The 27,962-nt window shown below is 34.3% G+C and overlaps 1 protein-coding gene across 3 annotated transcripts in view; it reads left to right on the top strand.

Annotated features, from left to right (window-relative positions):
- HBS1L (HBS1 like translational GTPase) overlaps nucleotides 1-27,962 on the top strand; it is an 81,899-nt gene that overhangs the window by 13,295 nt on the left and 40,642 nt on the right. Inside the window, exon 5 of one of the 3 annotated variants that reach the window (XM_011219522.3) lies at nucleotides 110-8,132. The exons of the other annotated variants lie outside the window; for them this stretch is intronic. Within the exon in view, the coding sequence (XP_011217824.1) occupies nucleotides 110-1,581 (1,472 nt within the window). The 3' untranslated portion in view covers nucleotides 1,582-8,132. Of the gene's footprint in view, nucleotides 1-109; nucleotides 8,133-27,962 lie in introns of those variants that run through there. 3 annotated transcript variants of the gene reach the window in all.

Genomic DNA, 27,962 nt, shown 5'->3' with positions numbered 1-27,962 from the left:
AACATTTAGTAATTAAATGCCTCATTTCATGTTTCCTTTTGGTTGCTGTGACTGTCTTCTGCATATGTCAACCTATTCATCTGAAAATTAATGGCTTTTGTAAGGTAAGGAGTCTTATTATCTTCCTCTGAAGTTTCAGCTGATAATGTTCAAAGCTCTGGTCCTCAATCCGCAAACCATTTGGATCATAGTAGCAAACCCTTTGATTTTTCTGGCCCAGTAGCAAAATCTGGATTATATCCTAATTCCTCAGTTGTACCAAGTCACTATTTACTCCATAAAAAAAAGAAACTTGGCAGACCTAAAAGTGAAAAGAAACTAGAATCATGTAAGTTAACAAAAGAGCTGTCACTAGCTGACCTAATTGCTGATATGCCAAGAGATTCTTGTAAAAGTCAGCCATCAGTCAGATTATCAACCACAGATAGTCTGGCAAGTCTGTTTTCAAAGAATCTAGGTGCTGATGTGTTAAGACCTCATGAATCTGAATGTGTTTCCAAAGATGATTCTTCATTCAAAGAAATACCAGATTTAAAATCCTTAATGATAAAGAACATAACACCTAATAACTCTTTATGTACTCAAAATAATTTACTACCTGATTTACAAAACATTCCAGTACAAAACAGCATAGGAAATTTAAATAATCCTTCGGTCTTAACTAGCTCATTGGAAAATAGGGCTCATGATAATTTAAATGCTAGTGAAATGACTGAAGTTGGAAATGTTTCTTCAGTTGAACAAAGTGCCAAGAATTACATTTTAAAAAATGACAATTTGCAGTTTTCCCAGTGTGAAAGTCCATCCCTAGCTGAGCAGTTTCAGGAACACAAAGAAAACAATCCGAGCCAGTGCTTTACTTTATCTGATCTTTGTAACCAGTCATCTGCCAGTTTCACAGATCTAAGTTTGGGATCCTTTCCCCTGTCACAGCTAGCAAATCGGTGTCCATCTTCTACTGGAGTATCAGAATTAACAGGATCTCTGTCATCTTTGGCATTTTGTAAAGCCTCTCCTACAAGAGACCTTGAGAATTTGTCACTTTCTGATTTGATTGCAGAAACAATTGATATAGACAACTCTCAGATTAAGAAGGATTCTTTTAAGCTCAGTTTATCTGAAATGAAGTCACCTGGAATAGATTCAAAGATTGATCTTAGTGTCCTTATAAAAACCCCTGATTTTGTTCCAAAACACATGGTAGACACATCAGTTGCTCCAACATCAGGAACAAAAGTTTTAAGTTCAAAGTTAGGGAAAAGTTTCAATTCTGCTAAGGATAATAAGAAAACCAATAAAGGCTCTTTGACTAGGAAACCACCTTTTTCTCTCTCTTGGACCAAGGCCCTTGCTGCTAGACCTTCAGCTTTTGCTTCAACACTGTGTCTTCGTTACCCACTGAAAAGCTGCAAGCGACGCACCCTTGACCTGTATAAGACTTTTCTTTATAGTAGACAAGTTCAAGACATAAAGGACAAAGAAATAAGTCCTCTTATAGCAATAACACCATTTGACTTCAAATCAGCATCTCCTGATGACATTGTAAAAGCTAATCAAAAGAAAGCTTTCACTAGAGAATAGTGACAAAAGGAAAACTTGATAATTGTAGAGCTTTTGTTTTCAATTAATTTAAAGTCTGTAGAATTATATTATGGGATTCAGGTTGTGATTTTTATATTAAAATTGTCTTAAGTCAGTTGATAGCTTTAGTTGATATGTATTTTTGCACTGAAAAAAAATTTTTTTTTTACTATATCTTCTTTTAGTGATAACTGGCTTTATTTAAGTTGATAGCCTAAAAATGGGTGTATGTTTACAAAGTGCATATGGAAACTTGATATTGTGAAATCAAACCTCTCAGATATTTTTGTTTGAAGTATTCAACTTTATAAGTTTTTACAGTGAGATGTTTTCTTTTATAAAGTATTTTTGTGCTTCGTTCTTAAGCAAAAATGCCACTTGGAATTATTATAGTTTAGTGATAAAGATTTTTCTTATGATACGTGGCATAGCATAGGTGAGACGTAATTATATTTTAAAATATTAGTAATATCATTCCCATTCATTATTTTTCTGTAGGTGAATACTTAAAATTTTTCTATTAGAAAATTTTAAAATTCCTGACTTTTAAGAATACTGTGGAGGTTGTTGAAATACATTTTTGATGATAATAAAATGAAAATCCTTTAAGGGACCATGTATATATTAAAGTTGGATTAATACATAAATTATTTTTATACATTTTTCAAAACCATTTGTCCTAAGTGCACACTTTAAAATAAATATATAGAAAGTGTTTTCAAGTATGGTTGCATGTTGTTTGAATAGATAGTTTTATCAGATCTCTTACCTTTTTTTTTTTAATACTGTAAGTAAAGAAATGTGGAGTTTTCCTCTTTGATACTGACAGCTGTGTGTACTACAGTGACAAAGTTTCAGCAATGGTAGACGAAATAAGAGCTCTTCTAGTTGCTAGAACAAGTATGTAATTCATCCCTTAAAGCAGTAGTCCTCAGGTAACAATCAGAATCGCTGGGGAAATTTTTTCAAAACACAGAAACTGTGGCTTCATTCTAGACATGGTGAATCAGCCTCTGAGGGATGGCATTTGGGAATGTGTTTTTTCCAAATAGTCCCTAGGTGATTGTGATGTGTTACTTTTTCTTGAGAACCACTGCCTTAGGGGAAGAAATCAGTAGTATGAGAGGAATTACTGATGCTGAGAATGACATCTGACTAATGTGAATTTGTGCTTCATAGTTTCTAGTAATCAGGAATACCAAGGAAAATTACGAATTAGGAATTACAGTCTTTTACATGAATATGCTGATATTGTATTACTAATATTTCTTGCAGGAAATAGTATCTAAAATGTTATTTCTTAGTGAAAATGAAATAGCTGGCCTTTTCCCAGTAAAGAAATATTTTTCTCTGGCAGCTACGTCACTATGCTTTTGATAATTTTTTTTTGTATTTCTCGTTTGTTTGTTTTCAGAATGACATTCCAATATTTTTAGCTGTGTATGATGTTTTATATGCAGTGTTTTGGTGGGAAAAGCCAGAATTACGTCTTCATTGTTCTTGACCACTTTTTTCATGATGTCTTCGGGTTTTGTTTTTAATTGCATATTTCAGTGCCTATCATACTGGTGCTTAGGAGAGCATATAAATCACGTTATGTTTTATGGTCGATTTTAAAGTTTGAATTATCTCAACTGCTGATTTTGTTTTCCTAGTTTTAAACCTCGATGAAACATTTTTAGTAATTTTGCAAAATTAGAATACAACTCATCAGCTAGATTTATGTATGGGCAGTCTCCCACTTAGAATTGAATTATATTCTATGAGTCTGTTTGGAACTGACAATAATTCCAGTAGATTAAGTGTTATGCAAGTAGTCCACTTCGCACATGAACCCACAAATACTTATTTAACCCATATTGAAATTGAACAGTGGTACTATTATTTTACCTTCTTTTATAACAGATTTTCAAGTGGAAATACAATACTTTTAAGCCATGTAGTAAATCTTACAGAGTGAACTAGGTCTCCTTTTGTTGACTGATTAGGATTGTAAATACCATTTATAAGATTATTTATTTAGGGGGAAAGCTATGTTGCAGAGTGATAGGGAACGCAACAATTTTTAAATAGGTCTCCCTCTTTCCCTTGTCATGGCTACTGGTCCGTCAGGCACATGCATGATATGGCCTTGTTGACTAAGGAAGTGTCACAGTCTCTGAGATTCAGAGGGTGGAACCAAGAAGGCCCCTTGCCCCTTCCACCCTTGGCCTTTGGCCGTTGATACAGAGACCAGTGCCTGTTCCGGCTACATTCCCAGTGACGATGATTGCTTGCACTATGTGCATATTCTGCACCAGCTGCTGGTTTTTGACTGACTGCTGTCTTGGTAGCTCAGGTATGCTAAGAGTTTTGGTTAATTTTCTAATTCCAATATCAGTTTTGTGATGCAAAAGCCATTTTTATTTGCATTATGATCAAGTGCATTAACATTTTTCTTTAGGAATGTAAGTGATATTGTAATTATATTCTAAGTGATATAAAATACAAAAGACATTGAAAATTACTATTTTTGCTCACCTTTTTTTGTCTTTAAATGATCTACATGATTTAAATGGTTCTTGGATGCTTTGTCCTTTTGCATTCTAGTCTTTGGTTGGCTCTTTTGGTTATGGTTCTTCTTTCCATTAATTGCTAAGAACTAGGGTTTCACTTATGTACATGATACTTTGCTTAACTTTTCTTTCTTTTTTGTTTTACCTCTTTCCTATTTGGAGTTTAATAACTGGCATTCTAACTTCTTTTTGACTTTGAATCCTTCTTTCTTGAACTTCTCTTTTACCCTTTTATCTTCTCATGTAAGTAGTAATAAATATTCCCAGTGTGTTATATTTCGTGTTTAGTGTCCAAGTGGCAGGTCATGCAACTGATTGTCACACCAGAGATCAAACTAGTACAGTGCTTTTCTTTGTATATGAAAGGAAGCACTGTGAAACACATTTAAGAGAAAAGTAATGAGTTTGTATGTGATTATTTCCTTTTAAATTGACCCTGAATTTTTATGTGGACCATTACAAATAAACCAAGTACACAGTTACACCTTGAAGACTGTGTATCAACAAGTTTTTTGTTTTGTGTTCCTATAAGTATGTATTTGGTTTTAGAGTCATTTTAGTAGTAGCCTAAAAATTGTTTTTTGTTACTTATATAAACAAAGAGAATGTTGACCAGACAGGGAAGTGTTGATAGAAATTTCTTTACTAGTTTTCTGTTAAAATTATATAAGGCCCAGTGTTCACAGTTGTACATTGTATTTTTAATTTTTAGGGTGTAAAAGACTTGTCATTTTGAGTGTATATATACATTTTTGTAAAAGCTACATTAAAATAAATTATAATTGTGAGATTCTTTTAAATAAGAAAACATTACAGTTTATCCATAGGGATTTTTTAGATAAGCTTGATCCTTCAGAACAGAATTTTAATAATTTATGCTAAAGATACCTGCTTTTATGTTCCTGTAAACAAATTAAAAAAAAAAAAAGAAACTACCTGGTTGTAAAGAATTTCTTCTAAGATGTTTGTCACTTAGAATTCTTGCTTTCCAAAAGGTAGAATTTTATATATGTTTACCTTGGAGGACTTAACATACGATGTTCATGGGGACCATTTTAAACAGCAAAATTGCTAACTAAAATCACAATGTGAAAAATGTGACACTAAATGGATCATGAAAAGGGTACTTGTTTATGGTGTGAGAGCTAGAACAAGAAGGCAGAGTATCTCACCTTTTTGACCTAAGCTGGGACTGTGCATGTGGGGGTTCAAATTTTTTGCTTCTCTCCACTTGTCTGGGCGTGATTGCAAAAGTGCCACACATAGTGATTTTGGGGTTACTAATAAATTTTAGTGAACAGGTGAATTTGCAGATATGGAAACTGTGAGTAATAAGGATAGATTGTACATTTTTTGACCCACTATTCTCCATCCTTGTTGCTACTTTTCCTTTTAAAGACCATTAGTTTGGGGCAGAATTATGGAAACATTTGTTTTCTTTACTTCTTGGTTTATTTTGCCCAAAACACTTTACATGTTACAGCCAGAGTAACTTTTCCAAATTTAGCTCTAATTTTCTGTCCTCTGTATAAACGTTTTAAATTATTTTATAAGACCTTTTAGGAACCGGGTTCTGTTCATGTGTGCCCCTCCCCCCAACCTGCCCAAGAACAAACCCACCTGAATTCTTTCTGGTTCTATATAGTGCTTTGCCCCTGCCACCATCCCCACTTCCCCCCCAGCTGATCATCCTTCAGGTTGTAGTTTATATATCACTTTACTCCCAATCCTGGGGTAGGGGAACCTTCATACACATTCTAGTTCACTGTATTCCTTTTACTAGCATTCCATGTAAAATTTAATCTCTTTCTCCAATACATGTAGTCCTTTCCCCTTGTCACCCTGCTTTATTGTTCCTCACAGCACTTACATCATCTGACATTGTGTGTGTGTACTCAGTTATTGTTTTTATTACCTGTCTCCCTACTGATCCCCATGTCCCCCATGAAATTGCTATGGGTGCAGGGATTTTATGTGTTCACTGCTGTTTCCTCAGCTTAGAATATGTCTGGCTCATAAGTGTAGGAAAGGGTTTAAAGTAGAAAGCAAGTTTCACTCTTAATACAGTCCCACATTCTTGTTCCCTACAGGAAGCTGTAAATAAATCTGTAAACAAATCGCTTCTTTTGTATTATTCTTCTAGAAACTTTACTTGTATACCACATATGTGAACCTACATATATATCTTTAGACAAATGGGAAGATACATAACACTTCTCTGTCTGTGTCATTTACCAAAGCATTTTGCAGATTTTTCCTTACAATTTATGTAGAGATCAATCTCATTTTTTTGAAAGCTGTATAGAATTCCATTATAGGGTTGTACATTAAACAACCCTTGTCGATACTCATTTTTAAGTGTTTTCAGTTGCTATTGCTAATGACTCCGAAATGAACATTGTATATTTTTAGAAAGTGGATTTCTAAGCACAAAAATATATACTTCAAATTTTTGATAGATACTACCTAATTATCTTTAGCAGAGGTTGTACTGATTTCCTTCTCACAAGTTTGTCAGTGTTTCTCTTGAGCTTCTGACAGATATGGTTATTACTCTTTTTGGTATTACACCAACCTGATAATTAGAAAATATTTTTCCATTTATTTATATGTCTTCAATAGAGTGAAGGTAACTGCTTTATTGTATATTTAAGTCTATTTGTATTTCTTTTTCTTGGAACTGTCTTAATTTGTTCATTTTTCTGCTTGTTCTCTTTCATAATGACGTGTGTGTACACATGCATACATACACATGTATTTAAATGGTAAAGAAATCAGTCCTTTGTTATATGCATGGAAAATACTTTTTCTGATTCCCAGCTTGTTTTTATGAGACAGAATTTTAATTGTAGTACATTCAAATGCATTGATCTTTCTCCTAAAGGTTTTTGTTTGAAAGTTCTGTTCCACTACAAGATAATTTTTTAAAACATTATTCATTGTTTCTAATATATTTGACATTTGACAGATTCTTCTTCTTCTTTTTTTTCTTCTTCTTCTTTTTTTTTAAACACCTTTGAATCTTTGATCCAGCTGCCATTAGGGGGTAACAAGGAATCCAGTTTCTTCACCAGCATCTTTTGTCTTTCCAACAGCTGGTTTTGTAACGGTACCTTTTGTTGAATTACATATCCCTTTTCTGTCTTAACCTTATTTGAACTGTCATCTTTGACATGCACTAAGTTCTTCTGTTTTGGGACTCTACTGTTCCATTTCTTTGTCTTGTTTTGTGCCAGTACCAGATTTTTAATTACTGTAGCAATTACACAATTTTGATTATGTTTTGTAGGCTATCTTGTTTCTTCTTTCCTTTTTCATGGTTTCCGTGAGTTATCTCACTTGGAAACAGCTTGTCCAATTTTCTGAAAAAAATCCAGTTGTAATTGTTATTAAGATATTAAATGTCATCAGAAGCTTTGTGGAGAAAATACACTGTCTTTATAGGTGGCAAAAGGCTTTTGACATTACATTATTAAAAGTTAAACTTTAGTTAATAGATTTTCTTGTAGACTTGTAATATTGGTACAATCCTAGTTGGTCATGCTAGGTTGTACTTTTAATGTGATGGATTTTATTTGCTAATATTTTATTCAGAATTATTCCATCTATTCATAAATTTAATTTGCAGTTGTATGTATGTGTTTGGGTTTTGGTTTCTCTTTGTGATGGTTTTATAGAGAACTTAGAGTTTTTCTTTATCCTTAACTGATTTAAAGAGCATTGAAATTATTCCTTTCATCAAAGGATTTATATTCCTCAGTGTTCTAGGGTCAATTTGAATGTTTTGTTTTTCTTAGAAAATCATCTTCATCCAGGTTGACAGATGTATTTGTTTAGCATTATAGCAAACATTGTCTTATTTTTTTAGATTCTTATATGCAGTTACATCTCTATTCTGCCATTTTAATTGTTTTTGGTAGTTTAATAAAACTACTATTTAAGTAATCTCTACACCCCACATGGGGCTCAAACTTAGGTCCCCGAGATCAAGAATTGCAGGCTCATCAGACTGAGCCATCCAGGCACCCCAATCTCTGTTCTTATTTTAAATACTGTTTTCTTCCCTCTACTTTACTCCTCCCCCCTGCCTTTTTTTTTACCTCTTGATTTTTTTTTTTATTACCTTTGTTTTATTTCCCAAAGATTGGTTCCTGGATTAATTATTAGCTCTACTGGTATTTTTTCATTAGTTTGTGAGCTTATCTGTTTATTACCAAATCTGTTTTCCATTTTTTTCTACCTTTGTGAGTGGAACATTTAACTTAAATGCATTTTTAATTCTTTATCTTAGAAGTTACTTTTAATTTATGAGATTGCAAACACAGAAAAATTCAGAAAGTAATGTAACAATCACTTGTGGACCCATCGTTTAGTTTCAGATCTCTCTCTGTTATAAGAAATAAATTGTTAGATCGGAGTCCTAGCTCTACCCTTTCCTGTTCTTCCCCACTGCCTTGTAGTAGATATGCATTGTTCACATTCTGTCTCATTTACTTAGGTCTCTGAAGTTACAGTTTTCCTATGGATACTGCATTTGCTGTGGCTCATGGGTTCTTTTAGAATCGTTATTTTCTGGGTTGTTTTAGAGTTACTGTTATTTTCTGGATAATTTGCAGTTTTGATTCTGATTTCCTCTTTAAGCCTAGAATCTGAAAGAATTTTACAATTTCCAGGTTGTTATGGGAGTTTTTTTTGTTTTTTGTTATGATTACTGGTTTCATTGTACTGTTACCAGAGAATGTGGTCTATGCCCTTTACATTGAAGTATATTGAGGTTTTTCTTTGAGGCCCGATGTAGTTTTAGAATGGTTTCATGGGCACTTGTCAAAAGAGTATGCATTCTGTCTGAAGAATACAAAATATGATACATTTCTGTTATTTTTTTATTACTTTTTATTTATTTTTAAAGATTTTATTTATTTGAGAAAGAGGGAGAAGCAGGAGTGGCAGGGAGGGGCAGTTGGAGAGAAAAAGGAAGAAGCAGACTCCCCACTGAGCAAGGAGCCTAAGCAGGGCTCCATCCCAGGACCCTGGAATCACGACCTGAGCCAAAGGCAGATGCTTCACTGTCTGAGCTACCCAGGCACTCCTTGTTAGTTACTTTTTAAATTGTTACAGGGTTCAGTATTCTTACTGAAATTGTTTCCTTAATTGGTAGTTATAAGCTGAGAGACATAAAATATAATAAGATCCTTGCATTTTATTTCATGTTACTACTTACAGGTTTTACCCTATGCCTTGTGATAGATAGAGACACATGATCTTTCTGTGGATTTGAAGTTTAGTTTTCATTAATGAAAAGTTCCCCTATGATTTGTTTTATGCTTTTTGACTTAAATTCAATTTGCTCAATGTCATGATTGCTGCTTTCTCTAAGTTGTATTTGTTCATCCTTTGCTTTCAGTGTCTTGAATCACTTTGGTTTAGTTGTGCCTCCGGTAGATGTGTGTAATTGCATTTGTCAGAGACTGTTTTAATAGGTGAGTTTTTCTCGTTTATGGGAATGATAGGATGGATAGAATGCTTTCTGTGATATGTGGTCTGTATTTTGACTTGGTATGTACTCTGATAACTTGGAGATTTGTACTGTCTTTGTAACATAGTAACATACTTTAACTTTTTAAATTTGCCAACCCTAAAAGGTATGTGTTGATGTCATTATGAAGGATGAAGAAATTAATATACACTTCACCTCCACTCTGTTTCTCATAATTTTTGTTGATATTTTCAGTTCTTATTTATACCTTTTATAATATGTTTAAGCTTCTACTAATTGAATTATTAAGTTTAAATGGTTAATTTAATGAGTGCTGGATTTAAAAGTTGAGCTCAGCAAAGTTATACTTTCTCATACTTGCCCCCCTCTCTTTTTGTTCTATATTTTTATTCATATTTTTTATTGCCAAGATTTATAGCATTTTTATTTTATTCTGTAGTCAGAGCTTCCATAGTTTCAAACCAACCATAGTTATTTTAAAATAGATTTCTCATGATTAGGCTTCTGTTTGTATCATTTGACTTTGACATTTGATTTGACAGATCACCTTCCCCTCCTTGCAAAATATACGTGTGAAATATTTCGCAAATTTTTGAATATTTGAAAGTGATTCTATGGCCTATATTTTAGTGACAAATTGACAAATAATGGTTTTGGGTCACTCTTTCTTTTGTGGAGGGCTTTGCAGACATTGCTGTACCGTTTTCTAGTGTTGTAATGTTGCTGGCTAGTCTAATTCTGCTGCTTTTAGTGCGGCTTTTATTTCTCTAGTATTTTTCCCTTCCTGTGTATTTCTGAGTTCTGCAGGCTTGCTTTCCAACTTTTTCTCCTGGTATTTTTATCATCTTCTCTTTTATCCTTAGTGTTCTCTTTCTCTCTCCTACTGCTCCCCCCTCCCCGCCGTGTGTGTGTGTGTGTGTGTGTGTGTGTGTGTGTGTGTGTTTTGGGAGAAAAATGGAATAGAAACTAGATATTTTTTCCTTAAAGCACGTGATCAGATTAAACACCCCCCTTCCAACTGTAAAGCTAGACTGATTTGAGAGACTCATGAATAAGGCAGACCTTGTACCAAAGATTTAAATGCTTAGATACAGTGATTCCACTTGTCCATATCACCCTGACCTGATCATGACATACTGCTGAACAATATAGAAGGAAACCTATTTGTCATTTAGAGAATTTTTCAGTGTTTTTGTACTTTTAGAATTTTGGAACGGGAACTTAATACTTGTGTGAAAATTAGCCTTTTGTTATGGTTTAATGAAATTAGAACTCTGATGTCTAAAATAATGCATTAAATGTCAGTGTGTCTCCTTAATTCAGATAACATTTTAGTTCCTTTTGTTGACATACGTAATACAGAAAATCATCAATAGCAAATATAAATGACCTTCAAATGGTTTATTTGTCTAATTTGGTTATACATTAATATGAGTGGACTGCTAAACGAGCATATATTTAGGGAGTAAAATCCTGGGACAATCTTTTAGTTTTCTGATGGTGTTTTCCTTGTTACCTTAAATCTACCAAGAGAGAAAACACTCTCCAAAACTGAGTAACACAGGCTCTTTTTGTTGTTGTTGTTAGAAAAACATCCAAATTGAGATACATATAGTATTGTTTGAAAGGAGAGTTCTTGGCAGAAAAATCTTAATATTTATCTTTACAATTGTATGATTAGTCAACCTAACTTGGAAGAAAAATAGCTTTTTACACGGATATTGTGTGATTGAGGTTTAACTCTTTGATGGCTGTTGAGGCTTTTTCTAACATTGGGTTTATTTCTCCTTTTTTTTTAGAAAAATAGTTGGCCTAAAAAACAGTAAGCATTAAGAAAAATGGTTGGTCTGCAAGTCTGATAAAGGAATCATATGTAATTTAACGGTTTTTACAGTTCTTAAAATTGGTATTTCCATTGCCTTACAAATAAAGTAGGCAGTAATTATTTAAATTAATTAGATCATTCAAAGAACTGATTGTTTAAAAGTGTTGGAGGCTTTGGAGAAATGTATTTCAATAGCATACTTTATAGTAGAGCTACTATTTTTGCTAAGGTTTGTCTTAAGTAATATTGGGTTGCCCATACTGTTTAGAAATCTGTTCATTTTCCTTTGAATTTCATCTTGTTTTCCCTTCATTTGGAAAATAAACTCTAATTTTACATAGTGAGGTGGTATTTTCTAGCATCGCTTTGCTAGTTTTGTAATATTAATACTCTGTTAAACAGTCTTTGTATAGTATGTCTGTATTCTATTTGAATATCTGTAAAATATTATTCATAACTATACTCAATATTTTCATATTCTTGAGTCTTAATGGTAGGTTGTTCACTTAGAGAAGGTACAAGGAATTAAAAAAAGGTAAAAGCAGAGTTGTAAATGCGCCTGCAACAGGATCATTTTTTTCCTACGTCTTTATTGTGCTGTATTTGTCTTTTCGACATTACCCAGCTATAAATGGAAGAGAAAGTGACATTAGATTTTTAGGGTAGATGCAGCCTCCTTTTTCTTCTCAGAGCATATTGCAAGATTTTTATCCTTGTCCTGAGAACAAATCCCAGTTTTAATTTGAAAAGTCTGTATTACAAAGAAAACTTACTAATATGAGATGTTATGAACACTTTTATGTGAACTTTTAGTAATGTGCTTAAAATACATATTTCATTTTACTTTAATCCTTTGTTGTAAGGAGTTTAAAATAGGCATATTTAATTTAAACTACAGCATTTTTGATGTCCCTTTAAAATATCTTTTTCTTTGAAAATTTTTTTCACTAGTTTTTCACTAAGTAATTTTATTCAAGCAGTTAGAAGAATTTTATACTTGTACAGAAAACTTCAGAATTAATTGACTTTCTGCTTTAAAATTATGTGGGCTTTTGAAAGGAAGTGGTTTATTTCGCTGAAGAAACTCATCTGGTTCAGAATGTTTTCAGATAGGTCTTAAGATTCTCTTTGTATGTACACCTACACTGGAAAAACTTAAACACTAATTGCTTAATTTAAAAAGAATTTGCTTGAGACTTTCAAAACAGCTTATCTTCTTGATAGAGCCAGTACCATAGAAGAATTGCATGAATGCTAAATACAGAGTTTTCTCTTAGGCCTAATTACTTTTTTTTTAAACCATAGAAATTATAATCTGATTACAGGTGTATACTTTCATGTTTCATTCTCAGACAATTCTTTTAGTATGTTTTTGAGTGCTTAATGTGTGTACATACTAAGCATTGCTGAGTACTTCAGCAAGGAGTAGAATGGAAGCGAATGACAAAATACATTTTAGCCAGTATTTAATTTTCATGTTCACTTTTTATCAGAAAAGCATGTGGTAGCCATTGGAGACATAGATGTAGGTCACAGACTTGCCCGTGGAGCTCTGTAGTAGCTCCGGTATTCTCCTGGTCATCAGCAGAATCTGTGAGTTAGGTGGAAGAAACTGAGGCCCAAATTAAATAAATAATTTGACTTAATTTCACATGAGTATTGAGAGGCAAACTGTAACTCAAACTGAGTTCTGTTGAACTCCAGTCCTTTTTTCATGGTTACATTGTACTTGCAACAAAGTTTTATATTGTAATAATTTAACCTTGTTTGGTGTTTGTTGATAACTATCTTAAGGATAAAATTAAATCCCTTGTTAGGGAAATCAGCTTCATCATCAGTGAGGTATTCAAAAATTACTTTCAAGTATTTTTTGCCGGTATGACTTAACTAAGAGACATGGCATTCATGTATTAGAGAATTGGTATCAATTTCCAAATCCTTGCCAATGAGCAGTCCTAAGAAGTGAAGGCCTTTTCTCATTTACTTAATTTTTAATCGCTTTGTGGTCTTCCATTTCTTGAGCAACAATTCTGTTTGATTTAAAATCTTGAAAAATTTAATTTTTTATAGTTGCTAGTGTCGTGCCATTTTAAGGCAAAAGCTTAAATAAATAATAGTGTTTATTGAGTAAAACTAAAAAATTCAAATGAGGTAATGAAAGAAAAAACATGTACCTAATCCCATTATCCAGAATTTAGAGTTATTAGCATTTTGATGCATTTAAGCAGTAACAGTAGACAATGAACACTTACATGCTGAATATTGTACTATTTATCTCATCTCCTTTAATATTCACAATAATCATGTAGAGTAGGGATTTTTTTAATAGATTTTATTTATTTGCGGGGGGCACATAGATGGGAGGAGGGAGGGAGCTGCAGAGGGAGAGGGAAAAGCAGGCTCTCCACTAAGCAGGGAGCCTGACACGGGGCATGATCTCTGAGCCTAAGGCAGACGCTTAACTGAATGAGCCACCCAGGCACCCCATGTAGGGATTATTTTTATCCTATCTTTACACCTGGAGGATGTGAAGCTCAAAAATGACTAAACATCTTGCTCTAGGCTGCAAAACTAGTACATGGTGAAACCAACATTCCAAGTAAGATGTTTCTAATACCAATGTCCTTCTCTCTTTTATATATTGATTGTGTATCTGTTTCTGTATAGAGAGAATTTTAGTCTTTTTTTTTTAAATGGGACTACACATCACTTTTTAAACACATTTTAATTTAATCATATATACTTAAAAAATTTTTAAAAATTCAATTTTATTGTTAATTGGGGTAAAATAACACATAAAGTTTACCATAGTAACCATTTTTTAATATGCCCTCCCATGCTTATTGCAGCATTATCCATAATAGCCAAGGAGACAACCACGTTAACCATTTTTAAGTGTACAGTTCAGTAATGTTAAGTATATTCATGGTATTTTGCAGCCAATCTCCAGAACTTTTTCATCTTGCAAAACTGAAACTCTATACTCAAAACAGCTCTTCATTTTCCCCGCCCCTAGCAACAATCCATAGACTTTTTTTTTGTATGCCAGCAAATTTAGGTTTTCATAGTATTCTATTATTTAAATCACTTACTCTAGGAACTTAAGGTTTTCAACTTATTATTACAAAAAAATGCTTTGGCAAACATTTTGTACATTTGTGTGTTTTTTCAATTCTGTTATAAAAGGTATTTATAGAGTAGTATTGGATAGAGTAGCTGGTTAAAAAGTTATGGGCATTTTTAATGTTTTTTGCTACATATTATGAAGTTACCCTTTAGAAAGATTGTACTAATTTACTTCTTACATTTAATTTTTAATCACAGTAACATTTCTAATGTTATTTTATAAAGGATAATTATATTTCACTGATGGATTATATATTTGTATTAACGTTTTCTTTCATTAATAGACTGGATAAGAGTCAGAGATGGTGACTTTTTTATGCCATTTTTGGGAGTCTTGCTGTGATGACAGTCACCTGTGTGTTCCTGAAAATTTTATCTGTGCTGCATTGTGCATGCTGTTGGCATTGCATAAAATACCACTTATTCTTGAGAAAACAGTACCTAACTTGGAAGTTTCTATGAGAAGGAAAATGATGTGCTGTTGGCTCAGTGTGTGGCACATAGAAAATGCTCACCAAGTGCTGAGTGACTTAGTTCAGAGAAATGAAGTGCTCTTTCACTACCAACTAAGGAGCAAGTACAGTTAAAAGGTGATTATATTAGGGATGCCTGTGTGGCTCAGTCACCCAAGTGTTTGCCTTCGGCTCAGGTCATGATCCTAGGGTCCTGGGATTGAGCCCCTCATCGGGCTCCCAGCTCCCTCTCCCTCTGCCTGCCGCTCCCCTCAGCTTGTGCTCTCTCTCTCTCTCTGACAAATAAATAAATAAATAAATTTTTTTAAAGGTGATTATATTGAAGTCTAATGTATTGGGGTGCTTAAATGACTTCTGACTTTTTTTTTCTTTTAAAAAAAACCAGTTAACATAGCATATCATTAGTTTTAGTGGTAGAGTTCAGTGATTCATCAGTTGCATACAACACCCTGTGCTCATTGCATCAAGTGCCCTTCAGCCCTTGACTTTTTTAGGCTTTTTTTCCCCCCATGATTCATGATGTTTTCATTTAAGCCCCTTTTGGCTCTTCTCTCTACTTAGCCATTTTTAATAGCCTGATATAGATTCTTCTATATATTTCTTTATTTTCACATAATACGTAAAAATAGACACACATACAGGGATTTTTCATTAATGTTTTATCAAAATACTATCATTTTCCTTATATTGTCAACTAGGATATTTCCAACTTATTTTTTTTGGTGATTTTATAATATTCCATGACGTGGCTATGCTACAATTTATTAAAAATTTACCGTATTGAAGGGCAGTTATTTTATTTCTGATTTTTGTTTCTATGAAGAACGCTGTTTGTAGAACATCTGCAAACATATCTTTATGAGCCAGGGCTTTTGATGTTATGAGATAGATATCCTGTAGCGGGATTGCTATGTTGAATAGTGTATTGTTTGCTTTAAATAGGCATGACCATTCTTTATGAAAGTTATTACATGTCATCCCTTTTCCAGCAGTAGGTAATTAGTACTTTTCTTGATTTGGGCAGTCCGACAAGTGAGAAGTTAATGTATCATTGCTACTTTAATTTGCAGTTCTGTGATCATTACTGAAGTCAAGTATGTTCATATATTCATTTGCCATTTGGACTTGTTCTGTGGACTGCTAATTGTATCCTTTGTCCATTTTAATTAGGTTGTCTTTTCCTTATTAATTTGAATTACAGACACTAATTTAAAAAAATTATTATTGAAATTTAGTTGACATACAATGTTGTATTACTTTCAAGTGTACAACATAATGATTGAACAATTCTATACATTACTCAGTGCTCACCACAGTAAGTGTAATCAACATCTGTCACCATGTGACATTATCATTGACTTTATTGCCTGTGCTCTACTTTTCATCTCCATTACTATTTATTTTATAACTGGAAGTTTGTACCTCTTAATCTCCTTCCTTACCTATCTCCCCACCCACCTCTCCTCTGGCAACCATGTATCTGAGAGGTGTTTTTTGTTCATTTGTGTTTTAGATTCCATCTATAAGTGAAATGATGTGGTGTTTGTCTTTTCTCTGACTTAGTTCACTTAGCATAACATTCTCTAGGTCTACCCGTGTTGTTGCAAATAGCAAGATTTCATTCATTTATTATGGTTGAATAATATACCTGTGTGTGTGTTTGTGTGTGTGTGTGTGTGTGTGTATGTGTATTACATCTTTATCCATTCATCGATTGACGGACACTTCGGTTGTTTCCATGTCTGGGCTATTGTAAATAATGCTGCAATAAACATCACAGTGCATAAATCTTTTCAAATTAATGTGTTTGTTTTCTTTGAGTAAATACCCAGTAGTGGAATTACTGTATCATATGGTATTTCTATTTTTAATTTTTTGAGGAGCCTCCATACTGTTTTCCACAGTGGTTGCACCAGTTTACATTCTCAACAACTGTGCACAAGGGTTCCCTTTTCTCCACATCCTTGTCAGCACTTGTTATGTCTTGTCTTTTGGATACTAGCCATTCTGACAGGTGTGAAGTGATGCTTCATTGTGGGTTTGATTTGCATTTCCCTGATCATGAGTGATGTTGAGCATCTTTTCATGTGTCTGTTGGCCATTTGTATGTCTTTGGAAAAATGTTCAGGTCTTCTGCCTGTTTTTTAATCAGATTGTTTTTTTGGTGTTATGTGAGTTCCTTATATATTTTGGATATTAACCCCTTATCGGATATTATCACTTGCAAATATCTTCTCCTTGAGGTTTCTTTTTCATTTTGTTGGTGGTTTCCTTCACTGTTACTTTGGTGTAGTCCCAGTAGTTTATTTTTGTTTTTGCTTCCCTTGCCTGAAGAGGCATATCCATAAATATGTGGCTAAGGACAGTGTCTAAGAGATAAATTTTTTTAATCCAATGCATTGTAAGTAATTTTCCCAGTCTTTATTTTCTTTATCATCTCTCTTTCTACAGAAATATTTAAAAACTTTATGTCACTATATCTGTCTTTTTAACTTACTAGCTTCCAGTCTTGGATTTAAAAAAAACTCCAAAAACTCAGTCTCTAGGTTATAAACATACTAAAATTTCTTTTGAGAGAATTATGTGAATTTTATCATGTTTGACTTCTAATTCTTCTAAAATTTATTTTTGTGTGGTGTGTAAAGAAGGGTCAGGCTTCATTTTCTTCCAGATTTTCAATGCGTCAGCTTTTATGCTGTGATCAGTAGTGCGTGGTACAGTAGTAGGGGATAGTAGCTCTCAAATTAGGTCAGTATTGTTTTGCAAACTCGCTCTTTCATTTGTTATCTGCAGGACTTGGTAAAGTGACTGGATTTTTCCTGGACTGTCTTTGAAATAGCAATAATGTTATCTACTTCAAATGTATTATGATTTATTGAACCCAGCTTCTACCATAGAGTAGTCTCTTAAAACAGTGCTGGTTTCCGTTACCTTCTTCCTTTTACTAATTACTCTAAAATTCATTACATTTATTATAAGAGAATTATTTCTGGATATGGGTAATGTTCGATATTACCAGGTCTTCTTAAATCATTTGGGAATGACTCTTGGTCCCACATATGAATTCACGATGATGTCTGCAGTTAGTATATGACCTTTTGTATATCCTTTTAAAACTTCAGTGTTTTTAGAGTTATTCAGTGCAGTAGCCTCTTCCTGTCTTTAAGGCCATTTTCTTGGAAGATCCCAAAGGTAGAATTTAGGAAAGAAATTGAAGATTAGGTGGGAATAAGGATTAGGTTGAACCTGTGTAGGCTGGGGTATGTGTGCATATGTGTGTATGTTATAGTCATTAAAATAAAACAGTGTGAACACCACCTAGATAATGGGAATATTAATGAAATTTTATGCCTTTTACGTTTGATTAATACAGTTTAATATTTACTTATCATCTCTTTTTTAAGTTGGACCTCTTTCTTGAAGTTTTCAACAAGGTTCTTGTAAACTTTTTCCCCTTATTTCAGCTCATATCTGTACTATGAGACTTTTCCTCTGTACCTTTTTCTCTGACCAAATGCTTAGTGTTTTTGTGATTTTATGACTGAAAGTTGATTCTCACTCCTAGTTTCCACAGTAATTTGGAGAAGAGCACTGGTACTTGTGTAGATTTCTTGGGTTTATATTTCATTTGAACCACTTATTAGCTTTGTGCCTTTAGCAAATTACTTAACCTTTTGTGTCACAAGTTCCTCATTTGCAAAATTAGGATAATAATAGTTCTTATTTTTTAGGGTAGTTACCATGTTAAATGAAATCCTGTATTAAGCCATTATAGCATGTCTTGGCACATAGTAGGAACTCATTAAATTTAGTTATTCTGCATTGTTGAAGAGGTGTTTCTCAAATATACATTCATGCCTAAATTGAAGACGTGAAGTATTAAGAAGATTGGTTAGGAAGAGTCTCAAGGGTAGATAATCCCAGGGATAGGAATACAGATGAGGTTTCTCAGGGAGAGTTTAGAATAAGTGAGAGGAGGTCTAGGAAAGAATGGTTAGGGACACTTGATATATTTTTTGAAATATACAATTTTATTCTATAAAATAAAAAGGCTTTGTTCCTAATTCTGGTCTAACAAAATTTTTATCACAGCAATATTAACAAAATGTAAATGGCTTTTTTATAAGGAAAATTATTAGTAATGTAGTATTGTCTTTATTCCTTAACTCTTGAAGTAGCAAGAATTTTATTGCTATGGAATGGTTAAAGTACCATATTTTAAATTCGTTACATATATTAGATTTTAAATTTTGTGGATGCTAATTGAAGATATATAATCTAAAGTAATATACAGGTTGAAATCTGTTCATCTAAAGTTTTTTAATTTTTAAAGATTGCTGGCTCAGCAATATTTATATTGAAATCTGATCCCAATGGATATTTTGGGGGTAAAACTTTTTCTTCTGTGTGATAGCAGGTGGTGGTACATGGGGGATTTGATGAGGCAAATTTTGCTGTGTAAAAGATGTTTTAAAGTGAAAAAATAATTCATACTGAATAAATCACAGTCCGTGCAGCTGTAATATTGAAGGAAGTGGTTTATTCTCTGTAACCTAGTTGATGTACTTTTTGAATGTACATCTGGTAACTAGAATTTAAGTATGTAGTCAGATTCACTGAAATGATTTCATATCTGAAGTAGTTGAAATAGTTGTTTTTCATTGAAAATTTAACACTGGTTTCTTTGAAATTTTGAAAATCTTATTTTTGTGTGTGAGTGTACCTGTATGTACTGGTGTATTTGAAACATTTTTAAGAACAATAATGATTGATGGCAAAAACTATACTTACCTGGAACTCCCCCCCCCCAGTCTCTTTTCTTTCTAAGTAATCTTAAATGTTTTTTAAACTCAAGGTGTTTTGATTCGAATGACTTTAAATTGTAAATTTGTCTTACATTCAGAATCTGTTGTAGATTTATTTTGAATGTTCCTATCTTAATCTTATAAATACAAAGAATTATTTTCTCCTTTTGAAATCTTTCAAATCACCTATTCACCTCCTATTTTTCTCAATATCAAAGTAATATATCCTTAATGTAGTAAAAGGGGAGAAGTCACTCATGATTTTCTTACCAAAGATGATAATAGTTTTGTGTTTTGCCATATTTTTTTCATTTTTTTCTATGCATATTTATTCTTTATCTTATTAAGGTTTTTATATACAATTATAATACATAAAATTTTGTATCCTGTATTTTCCTTCTTTACATTTTATATCTCTGTGCACACATTTTTAAATGTAGAATCAATTTACACATCCCAGTTTGATTCAGTGAATACTTGAAAAACATTGATTAAAAAATTGTGAAAAGCATTTTTAATTTAAAACAAAAACTAGTGTTTTATATTAGTGTTTTTACATCTTTGTAGGTACTGTTCAAGTTTGAAATTACTTAATGCCATCAGATAAACAAGCCTACAGTTTAAACACGTCCCCTGTAATATTTCTCATGTTTAGTTACGGATTTTACGTGGGGAAAAAAACCAAACACACCTTGGTTATTTGTAATTGGGTTTAAAAGTATTACTTCCTAGATAAGTTTTCATTAACTAGTACCCTATTTGATGTGCCTGATAGTATTAAAAGTGTTAAAAACTTTTACAGTTGGTGTTATTTAGAGATTAATTATATATATGGAGAGAGTCTCACTGAATAGGCTAACTAGTTATTTTTAAAAATAGGATTATGAGGGCAGGAACCTTAAAAGGTCATCTGAACTAATTTCCTGAGTTGAGGCAGATCTTCAAACATCTTTTTAGTTATGAACCTGAAACCAGTCAAAAGAGGTAGGTGGTTATAATTTGCAAAGAATGTTAATCTGGGTTGGTCAAATTGTTTAACTTACATGAACCTCACTTCTTCATTTATAAAATTATTTTTACACCAGATAAATTATTCTCAGTTATTTTTCTGTCTCAGGACATCTGAGAGATACAGCACTTTGTCAGCATCAGTATCTTCCAGTGACAAGGGTTTTCAAAGGAAGAGGGGCAAGGATGGTCTTGTTCTTTCCATCCACATCCTCCTCCCAAGCTGAGAATCACTGGCTTAGAGAATATATTACTTTTTCCATCTATAAAATTATGTAATCTTACTAAATATTTGCATGCCTAGTATGTATGTGCTAGGTACTGGACTGGATGTTGTGGAACACATCAAAAAATACCCTTCTGGAGCTTATAGGTTAGTTGGAGAGGTGAGGCATATACTTTATATTGATATTTTACAGTATAGTCAGAAAACAATATATGCAATATGAGAATATACAGTAAAGGTTTTTGATTTCAAGTCATATCATTTTGGTCTGGAGTTATCATTGGTAAGAATTTGGGAGTATCATGTATGACCTAAAATTGATAGCCTTATGCTTTGATGTATGCTTTAGAGCCTGTGTTGCTTTGCCTTCCTAAAATCAGCACCAGCAAAAGGTTGAGGAGTTAGTGTGCATGTGTTATTAGGGGAAGACTAGCCTACCCTTCCAGTTTCCCATTGGAATTTAAAATTGTATCAACAGAAACTTCTTTGGTAAGCAGAGAAAGATTTAACTACTAGGCTCTAACCAAATAGATTCTTTGGAGATTTTGAAACGCAAACATGAAATCAGAATTACTGATTTTAAGAACTTACCTGAAGCATCTGAGTAGATCTGAATGATTAACCTCACTTCAAATCACAAAATCATGATCTTGACAAAGCATTAACAGTTTATAGAGACACTTGATTGAGCAGTTTTTGTATACATTTAACTTCAAAATAAACCTGGTTCAATAATCTTGGGAAAATCAAGTCCATGAAGTCTGGAGGAGGTGTAACCAGAAACAGGAAAGGGGAACATGTCTTGGAAGCAGCCGGGAGAAAAGAAGCAAAATTTCCATTAATTAGGCAGGTGATCTTTAGAAATTTACTTAAAATTTTCATCTGTAAAATGAGGGACTGGGCCACGTGACTTCTAAAAATACAGCTCACAACATTGCCTGATTCCATGAATCTAGATTCCATGTCAGGATTCTACAAGGAATGCGAATACTTATTTTCTGCCTGCTCCTTTATTAGTCTGAGTTCCACCATTGCCTGCCTTCTCAGCCTTCCCTTTCTGTAAGCTGCCTCATCCGTTCCCAGGTCATAAATTGCTTCCCGTGTTTTAGTGGGAGCTCTCCTTTCTTCTGCTCTGCAAATGTGATTATCCAGGTTTCTATCCAATTTCTCTTCACCTTGAAAGACTCTCAGACCCAGTGTGTTCTATATTCATATTTAATGTAGAGTCCTAGGGATTAAGAGCTCAATTTTTTGCCTACCTGACATTTAGTTCATCATCATGATGTATGGATGTATTTTTCTCTCCTGCCTCTTTCTTCTTACTCACTCCCTGTGCTGTGGTACACTTGCTCAGCTGTAGTCATAGCACTTGTCTCCTGCAAAATTCTCTTTAATTTCATTGTCTGTATTTTCTTTCAGTCTTGTCTGTCTACATGTCCGTCACATTTAGAATGAAAGTTACCTGAAAACAGAGACTATTACTCATCTTTATGTCCCCAGTGCCAAGAACATGTTATAATTTAACTTGCAAAACTCTGAAGAGCCGAGATAGTATCTAAGCAGTGTTTAAAAAAATAATTTGGTGGCAATCCCCGTCTATTTAGGAGGAAGCAGTTTTTCTATGGACTGTTGTAATTTTGCACTTGATGAAAGGACCAGTCAAGACAAGTAAAGCACTGATAGCAGATTTCTCTTAGGTCTCGGGAATGTATTTTCTATTTGGTAATGACGTAACCATCTGCTCTTTCTTCCTTGCTAGAAAACTTGGGAACTATTACTTGTCTGACCTGCCTGCATACATCCAGGCATCAAGCAGTTCTAATTTTACCCTGTAATAGCTTGGATTTTGTTGTCTCCGTTGTCTGATCTTGGGTCAATGCATAGAATTTCTTACATGTGTTGAGACAGCAGTCTTCTAACTGTTCTCTCTCCTGTCTTGCCTTCACAATCCATTTTCCATGCTGTGGTCAGAGTAGGTTTTAAAAACTCGGATATTTTATTCCAGTACTTTAATTCTGTTAGTGGGTCTTCTTGTATTTCAAAATCAGGTTAAATTCCTAAATGTTATACATCACCCTAAATATGTTGCCTGCTTTTCTATTCTTATATCTTACCCACTTAACCTCTTTCCTGTGCCCCAGCCATGCTGATCTACCAGCAGTCATACTGTTTCAGGCATTGTGTCTTATTTTCCCAATCCCTTTTTCCTTATTTTGTCTTCCAAGATTCTTTAGAAATATTTTAAAGGAAACCTTGCCTAATTCTTTCATTGTGGATGGGTCGGCACCTTTCCTGTACACTCATTGTGCCTGCATTGTCACAGTTCACATGGTAGTATGTGTGTTACCTCTAGTAGACTTCTGTTTCTTGAGCATAGGAATTATGTCCTACTGTTTGATCTGTTTATCCTAGTACTTAGCACAGTGTCACACAGTTGGCATATTTTTTCTCCCCATCATTAATTAATATGTGACTGCCAGAGAGTACTACGTGTCTGTGGATTCCCTGGTATCAAATGAGGAAAAGGAATTTGGTATTTTAATGATATCAGAGACTCACAGACGGCTGCTTTCTGTCATTACTATGAAGCACTAAATACCTAATATGTATCAGGCGTTGCTCTAAGCACTTTGACTTATTTAAATCTCGTAACATCCCTACCAGGTAGATTCTCTAATTGCTATTTTGTAGATGAGGAACCTAAGCACAGAAAGAAGTTAAATAACTCACTTGAAGTCACATAGTAGCAGAGCCTGGATTCCACCTAGGCTGTCTTGCAGCAGAGTCCATGTCTCACCTACTTCACCAAACTCTGAGCGGTAAATTGGAGGATTTTGACACGGAGTAGTTACGGGGGTTCTCCTGTGGGAACATGAAAGTGTGCAAATGTATCTACAGCTACTTTATTCTGTTGCCAGTTACATGGAGGAGACGTGTGTCTACCTCACAGGCTCTCAGTAAATCTTTGTAGGATGATTCTGAGAGTGTTTGATAGTACAGTGCTGAAGCTGGCCTCTGTGATTCCTGTATTATCAAGAAGCCTCAGCTTCCTTGTATTGATAATTTTCATGAAAATAATGGTATTCGCATGAACATGGAAATAGCATGGGCCATGACCGTGGTTTTGAGAAAACAAGAGTGTGTGTGTGTGTGGGGGGGGCAGAAAATTCCAGTCCGCTTATGGGAGTAGTAGGGAAGAGATGAGTCTTGAAAGGTAAATCCGCCATGAGATCCTAAGGGCCTGACCTAAGTAGATGGGAAAGGAAAGAAAAGGACAAATTTGAGAAATGTTTATGAGGAAAAAGTAAATAGAGTTAGTATTAATTGTATATAGAGATTTCGAGAAAAGGAGGAAGCAGAAATCAACAACCGTGGACAGGAAAAGGCAGTTGATCATTTCGTGGGCAAGAGGATGAGTTAGGAGATGGTCTGTGCATTTGAGATGGTGATTGTAGGGTATAGAATATGTATTTAATTCTTTTCTAATAACCATTGAGCAGTACTCAGCTGGAGGTGATTTTGGACCACAGGGGACACTTGGCTGTGTCCGTAGACACTCTGGGGGTGCTGCTAAACATCTTGAGGTGGGGATGCCACCTCCTCCCAACAGAGAAATTTCCTGCCCAAAATGTCAGTAGTACCAACGCTGGGAAATCCTGCTGTAGAGCACACGAGGAGTGCAGGATAGATTTTATCATGACATTGCTCAAAGAAGTCACATCGATGATTCCCTTTTAGTTTTCACCCTTATTCCTTTAGAAATTTGAAAGAACTACCAGGAAATGATTTTGTTTGCTCAGTTCAATCAGCGAACATGTATGAGTGACATACAAAGTATCAAATATTTAGGTTGCAGAAATAGAGAAATACAAAATGTGCAGCCCTTACTGTCAAGGACCTTCGGAGTCTAGACAAGGGGATAGCTTGACACAAAAGGCAAAACTGTTCAGAGTGTTTCTTTCAGCTTAGTAGAGCATTCTGAATATACAGTTGTCATTGAACAACGTACTGGATGAACTTTGCACTTTTGTTTCCAAACACGAGCTTTTCAGTAGTGTGTGGTATTCAGGATCATTGATGGAGATTGGGTTGTGGTGTGCTGATTCTAAGTGTTACTGTCACATAGGATTTTACTTTATTCTAAGAAAAATCAAGAGTGTCTCTGAAGAATAGCGTAGAAAGAAATTTTTAGTGTTTTGAAGTATTTGTTTTAATTTGTATGATTTTCACTTAAAAATTTTTTTAAAAATTTTATTTGAGAGAGAGGGCACAAACTGGGGGTGAGGCAGCAGACTTCCTGCTGAGCCCGGAGCCCTACGCAGGGTGGAACCCAGGACTCTGAGATCATGACCCGAGCTGAAATCAGATGCTTAACCGACTGAGACACCCAGGCGCCCCTTCACTTAAACATTTTTAATTGTAAAAGTAATATAGTTGTATCATAGAAGTATATAAATTTGGAAGGAAAGTTACTTCCTTTTCAATATCACTCTCTAGACATAATCACTTCTAAAAGTTCACTTCCGTTCTTGCAGACTTTTTAATACCAAAAATATAATAATATAGCATCTTTGCTATATAATATTGCAGTTGCTTTTTCCACTTAATGTTTCATGTTTCCTTTTCATGAGTATAGGTTTACTGCTTTTATATCTGAAGCCAACTATTCCGTTATTTACATGCATCGTAATTTGTTTAACCATTCCCTTATTGATGTACACCCACCTTTTTCCCCCATTACAGACAGCACCACAGTAAACAGTCTTGTTCATATATCGTTGCACAGTCCTGTCAATATTTCTGTAGAACACATTGCCAGGAGTATAATGTACACAGTAAAATTTTTTATTTTATCACATTTTTCCTTGCTAAAAGTACACCAGGCTGTGCTCTTGCCAACACTGTCAGATAGCACTCTTCTTCCTCTTTCCCTTGGTTCTAGATGCTAGGAGAAAAGTAGAAATATTTCTACTTATTCCTCTGCCCTCTCTCCCCCTCTGTCCTCCCTCTTCCACCACCTCCTCTTTTTAGTCCTCTCCTTAGTCCCCCTCCCATCCGTGTCTCGCCTTTCCTCTGCTACACCTTTCTTTGACATGTGTATCTTGACCTGGTTCTTTTATTGTTCACTTTTTTCCTGAGTTGTTTTCTCTTGTTGGTTTGTAGGAGCTCTTTTATTGTATAAACCCCTTGTATATATTTTCCTACATACTTTATGTTCCCTTGTGGTGTCTTTAATCAGGGAGAAATTTCTATATAAAACTTGTTAGTCTTACTGAAAGATTATAAATATATTTTTTTAAAGGAAATATTTTTTAAAAGTTTTATTTATTTATTTGAGAGAGAGAGAGAGAGCACAAGCAGGGGAGGGGCAGAGGGAAGGGGAGAAACAGGCTCTCTGATGAGCAGGGAGCCTGTTGTGGGGCTCCATCCCAGGACCCTGGGTTCATGACCTGAGCCGAAGATAGACGCTTAACTGACTGAGCCACCTAGGTGCCCCAGAAATACATTTTTATATTTTTCTTTTTTATATTCATATCTTTGATCAACAAGGAATTTATATATGATATATCACAGATAAATGATAGAACATTTCTTTAAATGAATGGCCAGTATTCCCAATACAACATGAAATAACCCATTCTTTTCCCACTGATTGAAATATCACTTTGCATATACCGAATTTCTACTTGTAACTATATGTATATTCTTATATATTTTTCTATATACTCAAATGCTATTCTTATGTATTCCAAATATAAATACATCCTATTAATTGGTCCATTTGCAGATGCTCTATTCTCTTTCATCAAGCTATTTTTATACCCCATTTTAATTTACTTCAGCTTTATAGGAGGTCTTGATATCTGGTAGTTCAAGTCCCCTATTATTATTCTTAATTTAAAAATTGTATTGGTCATTCTCTCACATTTACTCTTCCAGATGAACTTCAGGATCAACTTGGCTTGTTTCTCCCCAAAATACTCCCTTTGGATTTTGTACTACTGGATCATTCTTTTTGTTATTGTTGTTATGTACTCTTGAAATTTACTTGTGTGACACTTATGCAAATAAAAACAAACAAAAAAACTTGGGCTGGGGCGCCTGGGTGGCTCAGTCATTAAACATTGGCCTTCGGCTCAGGGCATGATCCCAGGGTCCTGGGATTGAGCCCCTCATCGGGTTCCCTGCCCTGCCGGGAGCCTGCTTCTTCCTCTCCCACTCCCCCTGCTTGTGTTCCCTCTCTCGCTGGCTGTCTCTCTCTCTGTCAAAAAAACAAAAAACAAAACCTGGGCTCGATCTAAAGGTAAGGTACACTTTTGTGTTAGTCTGTCTATGACAAAGCCCAGTCTTTTTCAGATTTTTTTTTTGCCTGTTTGACCCTTAAATATGCTTTTTCTCAAATTATTTTTGCCTCCTTTTTCTTTTTCAGGGTCATGTCAAATTTCATTTTGTTGAGACTTTCCTAATTAGGTGCATACTTTGAATTCTCTTGCTTCGTGTTTCTATAACTCATCTCTACTATAATTACCTCTCAGGGTAGTGTATAAGCCATTTGAGAATAGCCACCAGGCAATTCATATCTTTTTTTAAACGCAGTTATGTCACAGGCCAGGGTCGTTTAGCCTTTGTCAAATCAACCGATTGTGACCTCAGTTTTCCTAAATTAAAGTAGGTATAATTATACCTACTCCGCATGGTTGTTATGAAGATAAAAGGGCACGTAAGCACCTAACAGGAGAGCATGTGAGAGTGCCCATAGTAGAGCCAGTTTGGCTTTCTAGAATGCAGATTTCGAAACATTAGGAGGTGGCTGCTATTAAGTGCAAGTAATAGAGAGTAAATTGAGGTTATTGTCCAAAGAAGAG

This window comes from Ailuropoda melanoleuca, chromosome 10 (assembly GCF_002007445.2).
Source record: "Ailuropoda melanoleuca isolate Jingjing chromosome 10, ASM200744v2, whole genome shotgun sequence".
NCBI lineage: Eukaryota > Metazoa > Chordata > Mammalia > Carnivora > Ursidae > Ailuropoda > Ailuropoda melanoleuca.
This window is presented reverse-complemented; position numbering and strand designations above follow the sequence as displayed.